Source organism: Chrysochloris asiatica, unplaced genomic scaffold, assembly GCF_000296735.1.
Source record: "Chrysochloris asiatica unplaced genomic scaffold, ChrAsi1.0 scaffold00100, whole genome shotgun sequence".
Lineage (NCBI taxonomy): Eukaryota > Metazoa > Chordata > Mammalia > Afrosoricida > Chrysochloridae > Chrysochloris > Chrysochloris asiatica.
The window spans coordinates 1234961-1247593 of record NW_006408618.1 but is presented as its reverse complement, the minus strand read 5'-3'; the positions used below and the strand labels follow the sequence as shown (position 1 = coordinate 1247593).

General features: G+C 38.6%; 1 protein-coding gene across 3 annotated transcripts in view; it reads right to left on the bottom strand.

The window, feature by feature from the left end:
• Positions 1 to 6840: 6840 nt before the first annotated feature.
• The window catches only part of DNM3 (dynamin 3), a 1007215-nt gene continuing 1001422 nt past the window's right edge, over positions 6841 to 12633 (bottom strand). For all 3 annotated transcript variants that reach the window (XM_006867044.1, XM_006867045.1, XM_006867046.1), the window contains one exon: positions 6841 to 6910. In XM_006867044.1, coding sequence (XP_006867106.1) covers positions 6841 to 6910 — 70 coding nt within the window. The remainder of the gene's footprint in view (positions 6911 to 12633) is intronic.

The window sequence follows — 12633 nt, the reverse complement described above, 5'->3', positions numbered from 1 at the left end:
GGTAACTTAATATCTCAGAACAATAGGTGAGTCTAAAGGCTTGGGAAAGTGAGGAAAAAGTAATAGGAGTGTTCTTTTAAAGTCTTCTCTGATAATCTTTAAGAATATTAAATCAACCTGGAGCCTTTCTTTACAGTTATTTCACAGGAGGAATGCAATTATATAAAGGTGTTTTTTTTTGTTTTTGTTTTGAGAATGAGAAAGGTAATAAAAAAATTTTTTTTTTAAATGTTTGAGTTCTCCCTCAAGGCTCACTATGATTCATTGCATGGATGTCTCTAACTTGCTTCCTGTTTGGATTCGACCTTCCTCTTTGCCATTCAGACAGTGCTATGACAAAGCACCAGAGTGCCAGGAGGATTGTCTGAAGTTAGGAGACCTTGTTCTTACAATTGATTTACCACGTGACTACCTGTTACTAACAATCTATATTGGAAAGTCACATTCGATATCTTTTAGCTCTGGCCTAAAGCCTCTGGGTCATGTACCTCAGAACATTAGTCCTATGCGATGCTCTGTAAATAAGGCTTCTGTGGTCAAATAAGCCTGCGAAACATGTACACATTCACACTCTCTGGGAGATTCACAGTACAATCTGGTGTAAAAGCGTCTGCCAAGTCTTCTAGTAAAGAAACATTTAATTGTTAAGTCTCTATTTCTGAAATACATTTGACCAAGAAGCCCTTGGTTTATACATATGTAAAGTTTGTAAAAATCTCATAGAAAACACTTTGGGAGAATCTGAATTAAGGTTGTGATTTTAGCCAATGTTGCTTGCACATCTTCCAATTACTAGGCTGCCATAGATAGAATACCAACAATTGGCCTTAAAAGTGGCAATGCCAACCAATGGTGACGTGCAGGTGCCTCTAACCCTTACATCAGACATGTTTCTCAGTACGAACCTATAGGTTCCAGCAGAAAAGAATCTTGACAATGGAAATGGAGATGTTTACACTGATATCAGAACTCTTTTGGAAACACAAATGGAAAATCTGCCAAATAATTACAAAAGGGTCCTTTGATTTTGGTAATTTTCAGTAGGAACTATTCTAAATATACTGACATATTTTAGAATCAAGCAGTAAAGAATTAAGTGCACAATGTGATTCTCACCCAGACTCACTTTTCCAGTAAGAGCTTTAATTTGAAGACACTGATGGTTCTACTCATCGACGGTGTAGTGATATGAGAAGGGAATTACAGCAAAGAAGAGTGATTGAACTCAGCAGCCTGCACGATACATCTTTTCACAATGATCCGATCCTGATCACAGAGGGTATTAAACCACCATCTCTCTCCTCTTCTTGTCTTCTGCTTTTAAATAGAACAACCTGGGACTATGCACATTGATAGATACTAGTCCTGGTGTAGTGCTGTGGGCTGATGCACTGGACTGCAAAGTCAGTCTGAACTGCCAGGTTGGTGGTTCAAGCTCACTAGCCACTTCTTGGAAACCCCATACAGGGTCGCTATGGGTTGGAATAGACTCGATAGTACTGAACAACAACAACAACAGTCTTTCATCAGAACTCTTGTAATGATTAGTATTCTATTCCCTGGAGACTCCGGACAAGGATGTATGCAACAACAGAACTTTCTATGCCAAGGGAGTCCAAACCTCAGCTACTTGCTGTAAGAAGTGCCTTAACACCCGGGCAAAATGCTTTCTTCCTCCTTCTACTTCCAGTGTTTCCTGTGCACCCTTACCTTTCCAATAGCAAAATGTCAGGGTGCCTCTTGGCAGGTGTCACATCGCACCTCCAGCCTCATGCAACCATGGCACAAATCAGGAATAAAAATGTCGCCCACTCTCTTGCCTTTGATTTATTCAATTTCCTCCCTTTGAAAATGTCATCCTTCCCCCAATTAATTGTAGTAATGCAAATGCTATCATTCTCCACTTTGGTAAGTTTAGGCCAATTTTCCAAAAGAGGTATTATTGAATGTCTGTATTCAGATATTACTGAAATTTATAGCTATGACATAAATATATAAAAGAATGAAGAAGGGGTAGTCCTTCCAGTGTTATCATTTATTTCAGGTTCAGAGATACAATTTCACAGTTTCACAATAGATGCATGTGACCTCCAAGAATAATACAGGCTTTAGGATCTTGCTTCAAAAATTCCATTCACAGAGTTCATATACCAACATTAAGAAATCCCCCAAATGCCAAGAAGACAGTAGAAAGTATTCTGACTCATATTAAAGAATCAACACAGAAGACATTTTGCTCTGTATACTCCTTCATACAAATGAAAAAGAGGAATTTGACTCAAAAAAGGGAGAGAAAAGAAACACAGACAAGCAAGCAAAACAGGCTATACACATGAAATAAAACACAAATCAAGTAATAGTGGTGGAATTTCTGGTTGGGAGAAATTATTTTTATCAGCTTGGCAGTAGATAATGCAAGAGGTTAGACAGAGTAAAAATTTTCTTACCATAATATAAAACATTAAATAACCAGCAAAGTTTAAGGACTTCAATGGCAAAAATTAAAAAGAAATGCCTTGAATTGAGCCATGTGTGAAACTCCAGACCAGAGAGGTGAACAGTCTTACCAATATACCAGTATGAACAGGCCGTAAGACAAACAAGGGATGCTTTCTTGAGTTTCCTCCCTCTTGCTCTCACACATACACATTCTCTTACATATCTGTGTTTGTATATACAAATAGCTATGCATATACTACATAGGCTTTAAACTAATCTTAAGATTTTACAATACAGAGCACCACATAATTTTACACACACCAACTACACAGGATAATTTAAGATGATCTTGAAGACACATGTGAGCGTTTTGGAAAGGATTGAGTAATCTGATGAACTAGTAGTAACTGTTTCTCTAAAATCATCTAGTATCATTCACATGATTAAACTCTGGGCTCCCAGCTAGCAAGTCCACTAGGTGGAATGACATCAAAGTCTTGGCCTGAGTTTCACACATGATCTTCTTCCCCTGAGTTCCACAGCTTTAGAGATCTATTCATTTAACCTTATTCTCAATGCTAAGGAGATTACCATCAATTTAAGATACTTAAACCATTTGCCAAATGTTAACTGGAAAAAGAATAAAGTACCTCATTCTGAATTTTCAACAAGTTTAATTAGAAAAATCCGCTAACTTTATTTTATATATCTCTATTTTATTTTTTGATGTTGACTACAGAGAGAATATGACTATGTAGAGGAACAATCAAAAAAGGAAAGAAAGAATTCTAATTAGAGATTGTAAGAAGCAGGTTTCCCGATCTGACACTTTATCAAACTGTATTGGCAAAGGTAATTCCTACTTAGACAGCCGTGCTGTGAAATTCCGATGCTAATGCCTGAGGACATTACTCTACCATGTAGTCATGGGAGTTGTGAGTTTTGTGCCTCTCACAGTGAATACAATCTGGAGTTGGAAAACTGTATAACATCTCAAGTCTGTCACGAGAAAGACATGAATCACTGTTATCATGTATTACGGCACATCTTTCAAAGCTACCTCTTGTATTAGCACAGTTTAGAAAATAGATTCATACACACATACTAAGTACAGGAATACATAGATACTTACAGCCATACATGTACATATATACACAATGCATATACAATCACATTCATGCTTGTGGCATTTTAACATTTTAAGTGCTTTTAAATCTACCTATCCAAAGGTGCACAAAATACATGTACTTACAAAAACAGTTTACTGTGTGTATACTGTAGGCACAGAGACACATGCATAGAAAATGTAGTTGTACACAGAAAACATCAACATTTATCACATACTGGTATTAGGTCCCATTTTATATTTGAAGATTATGGCTACAGGCTATACTGAAATGTCATCAAATTCACCTATATGACTACTTTTTAATTCAATGTTTAGAAGGCTTATAGTTGTATCACAGGAACTGGTTTCAGTACAATTGGGAACAGAACGAGGGAATCTGATCAAGTAGGAAATTTGCTAATAATCAGACCCTACTGCTTTTCTATGTTACAAAACACAGCTAAAAGCAATATTCAGAAGAGAAATCTCAGTAGATGAGTTTTGGAAATGCAATATACCTGTTCTAGTTCTAAATCAATACTAATTCAATAATCTGTCCATGACTGAATAAACGGTTATTCCAGTTAGTCAATATGCATGCATGATTTAGCATGTGACAACAGAAGTAGATTTACCTATCAAATAAAGATACATAGTTTATTTTCTCCAAATCCTAAAACACACAGAATGTTTTGTTCTATTATACTGGACATCACAGAGCTACATCTACTGTGCTGAAAACATCAAAGCATTCAGTTAGGAGGGAGTTACACAAAAAATCCAAGTGGTGCGGGAAGCACTTAGAAAGTTCATCAGGTACATGGAGGTCTGAATTGCAGACTGCACCTTAAACTATATACCCTCGAGTCTTGGATGCACTGGCATCTCCCTTAGTAGAACAGAAACTCCTTGAGAAATGGGACTCACACTAATAGTGTGATGATGTAGTGCTGCAACAAACTGGAAATCATCTCCAACATGACTGCTGAGATTCTAGGGAGACTGGGTTCTATTAGAAATAAATTAGCAGCGAAAAAGAGCAACAATGAATCCTCAAAGGGCGACAATTGCAATAGTGCAACTGATGGAGCACAAAAGGTCCAAGATAACAAACGCTATTGTTCAGGACTACATAAAATCATTGGAAAGAAACGTGGAAAAAAAAACAACAACCCAGCTTTCTTTGACATAGTTTATGCTGATCTTACTTACAACACACTAGTGGTTATCCACAATATTTTCCTTTAACAGAAAGAAATTTTTGAAATACAGCAAAATGCAAAACCACATTTAGCAGGAGGCCAAATCCTGAAGTTTATAGTCTGTTAGCTGCCTATTTAGAGAACTCAAATGAAGAAGCAAAGGGAATCCTCAAAAGAAGGAATTTTATGAAAAGATCTCATTGTTTTAGTATGGAGGTTTGCTAGAGATTTTTTCATTTAGTGGAGACACTGATTTTAAAATATAGTATATGCATCTTGCACATCTATTCCTTTTGCCAATAATTACTTTTTCCAATGAGAAAAATAAAAATATGAGATGACTTGCAGAGGTGATGCTTTTTATGTAACCATTTCTTACTTAGAAAGCTGAAATGCCTTGTATAAAGCTATGTTCTCTCATTTTTACTTATAAATGGGCTAGTTGTAACTCTTTAGAATACATTGACTACAATGCCATATAGCTTGGCAAGTTTTCTTTTTAATAATGGTTAATAGTTGTTGTTGATTTTTTTTTTTAAACTTCATACTTTATGGGTGTCTGCTTTGGGTATAACTACACAGGAAATTAAAGTTAACATACAAATCATGCTTGCTGCTTTCAAAAGGAGACATTTCAGTTGGTGAGATGTAATTCACTTCTGTTGGGATGCCATTGCTCAGCAAAGACTTGATGTGCTGTCTGGGGACAGTTAGCAGACACAATCCCAGTTGGCTTCTAGCTGTTTTCCTACATGCTAGTTGTCTGCCCTCAGGTCGTCCAGAAACTCAGCCTCAAGATTGAACTATTAGCCCCCAGGCTAACCTCCCTTTGCAAATTTTAGAAATCTCAGATACTGCCCATTTACTTTAGATTTCAGCATCTCAATACCTTCTTCTGGGGTGACCTGGATAGAGAGCCTGAAATTACTTCATTGAAAAAGTACGAGCTCTGTTCTTAAACCACATCTCTTACTAGCTGGCTTCCCATTCCTAGTTCCACTTGTTAAAATATAGTCATCCCTGAGTGAACTTGAGATTAGGGAAGCCCAGGATGGATAGAAAGTTTAAACCTACTTTTAAGCTGAGATAAATTCCTTTTTATAGGAATTTTAACTTAGCATAGGAAGAGAAACTTTTTTTTTTTTTTTTTTGGTATCAGTCAAAACTAACTAACTAAATATAACCTGAAGTTGGTGTCAAAGTTAAGCCATACCCCCCCAAAATTATATCACTATGAAAAATTAAATCTTGTTCATGTGAGCCTTCACTATAACCTATGATGAGGTGGTGAATATATAAGTGGGTAAAGAAATTACATTTCCCTCAACACTTCTAGAGATGTGATATTTTGCTTCTTCCTGGAACTCCGAAAATGAACTCATCAAATCTACTGACTGACCACTGAAAAACAGGCTTTGATTAACTGTTGAATATGCTTCTAGCATGAAGCAAAACACATCGCTATGAGGAGAAGCGCTCTTGCACAAGCAATGCATTGCTTTTCCTTTGCAAGTTACCTTGTGCTTCTGGAAAAGTTTTATTCTTACAGAACCCAATTTTAAAAAAAAATCACTTTCTAGCAGTCCTATAAAATAAAGAGGAAGGCAAGAGGATTGAAATATCTAATTATGGAGTAGGCAGTAGCACTAATATTAGACATCAAAATTTATGTCATCCGAAGTAAATGTTTAGAAGAGAAATATGGATGGCTTAGTCTAAACCCACCATCTCATTTCACTGAAGGATTCTATTTAATAGTTACCTGGTATGTAACCTGGAAAACCTGCCCAAAGCAATTTCAAATATATGCAGGGGTAGGCATATGGTCCCAAAGCAAAGGGCAGTTACACAAACCTACCTTGGTCAATGCAACATCTAAAGCTTCTAAGGGTCAGCAGATTTCAGAAGTCAAATCCCAAAAGTCTGACATATTAGGAGCCATGAAGAATGAGTGATGAATACGTTAGTAAAATTTGTTACTTGCCTACTGATGTCCACACATGTGACTACTCATGAGTTACTGCAATGGTTATCAAATGTGTTGCCTTCACGTAATTCATTAGTAATTAATTTTCATGCCAGACACTTCGTTTAGTCTAACAGGGAGGATTCTAGTGGACGGATTATAGTGGGACGAGTTGGTGATGGGGGTGGTCTCCGGCTAGAAAGAGAGAAAGAGAAAGGTAAAGAAACACTAGAATATCTAGCAGAAAGTTGTCTCCAGGACACTGAAAATGAGGAGTCATACACATGCTCATGCACATACGGCCAACAGGAGGGGCCAGCATTTTACAACAAAAACTAGTTGTTTTGTCACACACAAACCTTTCTCACAACAGAAGTCATCTGTCCTCTCAACAACAATAACATTAAATCATTTGTAAGCCATTTGAAATATACTGCGTATATTTCTCAGCCTTAAAACATAGAGCATAATGATTTTATACAGTGAATCTTGCTAAGATACGGGTCGTGAGAGTTCTGTGCTGTGGAGTTGGTTCCACCTCACAGCAACCCTGTATAGGGTTTCCAATGCTGTAAATCTTTAAGGGAGCAGAAAGCCTCATCTTTCACCTGCGGAACTGCTGGTAGTTTTGAACTGCTGACTGTGAGATTAGCAGCATGATTCATAACCACTATGTAAGGACGGGGCTTCACAAAATTCTTGGAAGAATGGAATGAAAAGATAATGGATTTTTCAAAACCCCCTCTCACTTTTTCTTCCACTTTTTCTCACTGTTACAGTGTTATCATTTCTCAATGCTTTTTGCAGTTACTGTCTCCAACTTATTTTATATTTTGCTTTTAAATTTCAGGAGGTGAGACAATCAGAAAATGGAAGTTTTTCAAATTCTCTGGGCTCAAGGCGAGGGCCTGAGTAAACTGCATGTGCGCCAGTTCTTATTTTGAACCATTTAGGTTTTAGTAGCAGTAGTACTGGGAGTGTGGTGGCATTGTAGAATAAACACTGGACTGCAAACCACAAGGTCCGTGGTTTGAGTCCACAAGGTCCATGGCTTGTATTCACCAGCTGCTCCATCGAGAAAAATGAGGCTTTCTGCTTCTGCAAAGATTTACAGGCTTGGAAACCATATACAGGGTTTCTATGAGTCAGAACGAACTGGAAGGCACTTAACAACAGTGCTGTTACTTGCTTTCTGGTTGGTGGCAGTGTTCGGATAGCTGAGGTTGCTGAATCAGACAACTCTGTTGTTGTTGTTACCATCGAGTCAGTTCAGACTCATAGTGAACCTGTATAGAGTTTTCGAAGAGTGGCAGGTGGTTTTGAACCGTCCATCTTGTGATCAGCAATTCAATGCTTACCCTACAGTGCTGCATCAGGACTCTGAGACTAGGTAGCAAAATATTACCATACTTGAGAATCCTAACATTAACAAAAATTATTATGTAGTCACGGATCCCCTTCATTTGTTAGTGATGTGTGTGGACTGCATCATTGAGTCGGTTCCGTAGCTACCCTGTGTATGGTCGCTGAGGCTGTACATCTTTGTTGGGGCAGAAAGACTCATCTTTCTCCCATGGAGCAGCTGGTGGGCTCTAACTGCTGACCTCGTGGTATTCAGTCCAGTGTTCATTGTACAGAGTCACCTTGTTCCTGTACTGGACTTTGTTGTTGTTGTTGTTACGTGCCATTAAGTCGATTCCTTCTCATAGCGACCCTGTATAGGGTTTCTGAGGAGCGGCTAGTCAGCTTGAACTGCCAATCTTATGGACCACACCGACTCTGCAGTCCAGCACATTAACCCACAGTGCCATACCGTACCAGGACTCCAAAGATATTGAGAGTCAGGAATAGGACTTAATGATCTACTCAAATTAAGTGCTAATCTAGATTGGCACAACTTTGTGGTTGTGTCTATACAATACCTGTACACTTTTAAAGATTCAGTGACTGCTTCTTTAGTGAGGCTAGTTGTTGTTGTTGTTGTTGTTAAGTGCCTTCGAGTCGGAGCCGACCCATAGCGACCCTGTACAGGGTTTCCGAGGGTGTAAATCCTTACGGGAGTAGAAAGCCTCATCTTTCTCCCGCGGAGCGGCTGGTAGTTTCGAACCACTGACCTTAAGGTTCGCAGCCCGATTCGTAACCACTACGCTACCAGAGCTCCTAGTACAGAGCATTAAATTGGAATACACCTTCCCAAGGAAACATTTCCACTAAAGCCTCTGACATTTTTTAAGTACAGGAAACAAAAGACAAAGCCAAACTCTAGCAATATCTCCGAGCTTATACCTAAGTATTGTTAGCATTAGTCAATGCTATCTCACTTGTTTTGATTTTTCCTTCACATTCTAACTTCATTTAATAAGTTCTGTGGTTTTTAAGAATATTTCACAGTTGTTTTCTTTTTCAACTTTTCTAACTTCGCCTCTTCACAGCTGAGACATTTGATTTGAATAATTTAGTCTTTACAGCACAGAAGAAATGCCACAATTTTGTAATTACAAAGGAATCTTTCTTTAAAAATAATTTGGAGAGTCTTATAAAACAAACAGACGAATGGTTTCAATTTGTAGAACTTAAAAAATGTTGCTGATAAAAAAATTACTGCTGTGTAATTTGCAGATTTAGTGATAAGTAGGACACAACAGAGTCCTGGTGTGACACTGTGGGATAAAGCACTCGGCCGCAAGGTCGGAGGTTCAAACTCACCAGCTGCTCCTTGGAACTAAACAGAGTCACTGTGAGTTGGAACTGACTTGATGGCACTTAACAAGGATGAAACATGGGTTGAAACTTGTTTTATGCATCTATGATAACTTGGACCAAGTACAACAGCCAAGAGAAAAATGGAATGCAAATTGAGTTCTCTTCTGACTCTTCTGGTCTTGATTTAAATGCCACCCCTAAGTCTTTCCAAATCCATTCCATAGTTTTCAACCTTTTCATCCTCTAGCACTTCTTGCTATTTTTACATTTCACAACACTTACCCCTTTTGCAGTGGGTCCCTAGTGTGGTGTTACAGGATAAGCACTGAACTTCTAACAGAAAAGTTGGAGGTTCAAAACCACTCCTTGGAAATCCTATATAGGTTTGCTGTGAGTTGAAACTGAGTTGAAGGCACTTAACAACAAACAATCCCCTTTTGAAATTATGTATTTACTCTATTACTACCTCCACCGCTTCTCTGTCAGTTTGTTGCACTGTGTTGACTTGTGTGTTGCTGTGATACTCAGAAGCTATGTCACTGGTACTTTGAATACCAGCAGGAGCACCAATGGTGGGCAACTTTCAGTGGGGCTTCTAGACTTAGACAGGCAAGGAAGTAGGTTAGTCATTGAAAACCTTATGAATAGCAGTGGGACATTGTCTGATACGACACCAGAAGATGAGATGTTTACTTGTGCTTCGCTGACTACTCAAAGGCATTCAACTCTGTGGATCACAACAAATTACGGATAATGTTGAGAAGAATGAATGTTCCAGAACACTTTATTGTGCTCATGAGGAACCTGTACATAGACCAAGAGGCAGTCTTTCAAACACAAGGTTGTAGGCTTTCACCAAACTAATTCAGTCTGCTGAGCAAATAATCTGAGAAACTAGATTATATGAAGAAGAACATAGCATAAGTGTTGGAAGAAGGCTTATTAACAACCTGCAATACACATATGACACAACCTTGCTTGTCAGAAGTGAAGAGGACTTGAAATACTTACTGATGAAGATCAAAGACTACAATCTCCAGTATGAATTGCAACGCAATGTAAAGAAAACAAAAATCCTCACAACCGGACCAATAAATGACATCATCACAAACAGAATAAAGACTGAAGTTATCAAAGACTTCATTTTGCCTGGTTCCACAATCTAAGCTCATGGAAGCAGTAGTCAAGAAATCAAAAGATAAGTTAATTTTGCTGCAAAAGACCTCTTTAAAGTGTTAAAGGACAAAGATAATATTCCGAAGACAAAGGTGAGCTATTTTCAATTGCACCATATGCATGTGAAAGGTGGACAATGAATAAGGAACGCTACAGAAGTATTGATGTATTTGAATTATAGCGCTGATGAAAGTACCACAGACTGATAGAAGAACAAACAAATTGTCTTGTTAGAAATACAGCCAAAATGCTCCTTACAATCAAGGCTGGTGAGATTTTGTCTCTCATACTTTGGACGTGTTTTTTAGGAGGGACCAGTCCCTAAAGAAGGACATCATGCTTGGTAAAGTGAAGGGTCAGTGGAAAAAAAGGAAAACCCTCAAGGAGATGGATTGATACAGTGGCAGCAACAATGGGCTCAAACATATGTCAGGTGGTACAGAACCACGCAGTGTTTCATTTTGTTGTGCATGAGTCACTTTGAATTAGAACTGACTCAATGGTGCACAACAACTGATTATTATCTATAATCCCTCCTAGCAACACACTGCAAATTTCTTGAGAGCAGAGACCACATATTTTGTATTTATTACATGTATCTAGCATATAGTATAATGTGATTAACCCAAAAAACCAAACCCATTGTCTTCAAGTCGATGTCAACTCATAGTAACCCTGTATAGGGTTTCTGAGGTTACAGATCTTTACAGGAGCAGAAAGTCTCTTCTTTCTCCCACGGAGCTGTTGGTGGGTTCAAAACCAACTTTGTGAATAGCACTATCAGGGCTGACTGTTGTTGCTGATGTTAAGTGCCGTTGATTAGAAAGCAGTAAATACTTTTTGAAAAATGGTTAAACATGGATACAAAGGCTGAATGGGTATGGGAGGAAAAGTGGGTGTATACCCACAAATACATACAGGTTTGAAGAAGATTATCTGTACCTTTGCTGCAAACACAATTATGAATGGGACAGAGTACATACAGTGGGTAAAATGATGAAAACTTCTTAGATAGTATCAGACACCTTAAGGCAATGAGTTGCTGGGCCTGGAGGTTCAGGACCACAATCTCAGGGGATACCAAGGTCAACTTGCACAACATAGTCCACAAAGACAATGTTCTACATCCTACTTTGATGAGCAGCATCTGGGATCTTACAAGATCATGGTCAGCCATCTAAGGAGCAACTATTGGTCTCTCCATGTGAGGAAGAAAGAAGAGTGATGAGAACTGAAGATGCGTGGGATCAATTAGTCTAGTGGACTAATGGAACATGTGAACATCAGTCCCGGAAGAACTAGATGGTGACTGGCTACCATTACCAATTACTCTGAAAGGGATCACATTAGAAGGTCCTGGGTAAAGTGGGAGAAAATGTGAAACAAAACTCAAAATTATAAAAACAAAAACAACCCCCCCCCCCTCCCCCCCCCAGGTTTAGTGGTCAGAGAGAGACTGGAGGAACCTGAGACTACAGCCCTTGACCACCCTTCAGGTCTGGAAAGGAACTCAGCCTCAAAGGCCAATTTTCAGCCAAGCAGTGGATAGGTACATAGGGGGAACAACATTAGTAAGGTATGCTTATCCTGGAATGGTCAGTCATTCAAAATCAAAAGGGCAACATTTACCTCAGGACAAAGTTGAGAAGGGATGGGAAGGAGGGTGGAATGGAAATAAGAACCACAGGGAGGAAGTGGGATAATTTTTGCTGCATGCAATCATTTGGGATCTATTGTTGTTGTTAAGTACCACTGAGGAGTTGGTTCCAAGACATAGTGTCCTTGTATAGGGTTTCTGAGGAGTGGCTGGTGGGTTTGAACTGCCAACCTTTTGGTTCAAACCAACCCTGAGGTCTACACCAACTTTGTGGTGCAGTGCATTCTCCCATAGGAACCATCATACACAAAGTATATGATTCGTTGCATGTAAAACTGATGATTTTGTCACTCAATTCACAATAAAAAGTTAAGAAATGATAATGGCCAATCAAAAGGATTTTCAATAAGTTCCTAAAACTGTTTAGACCAGATCAAGGTGT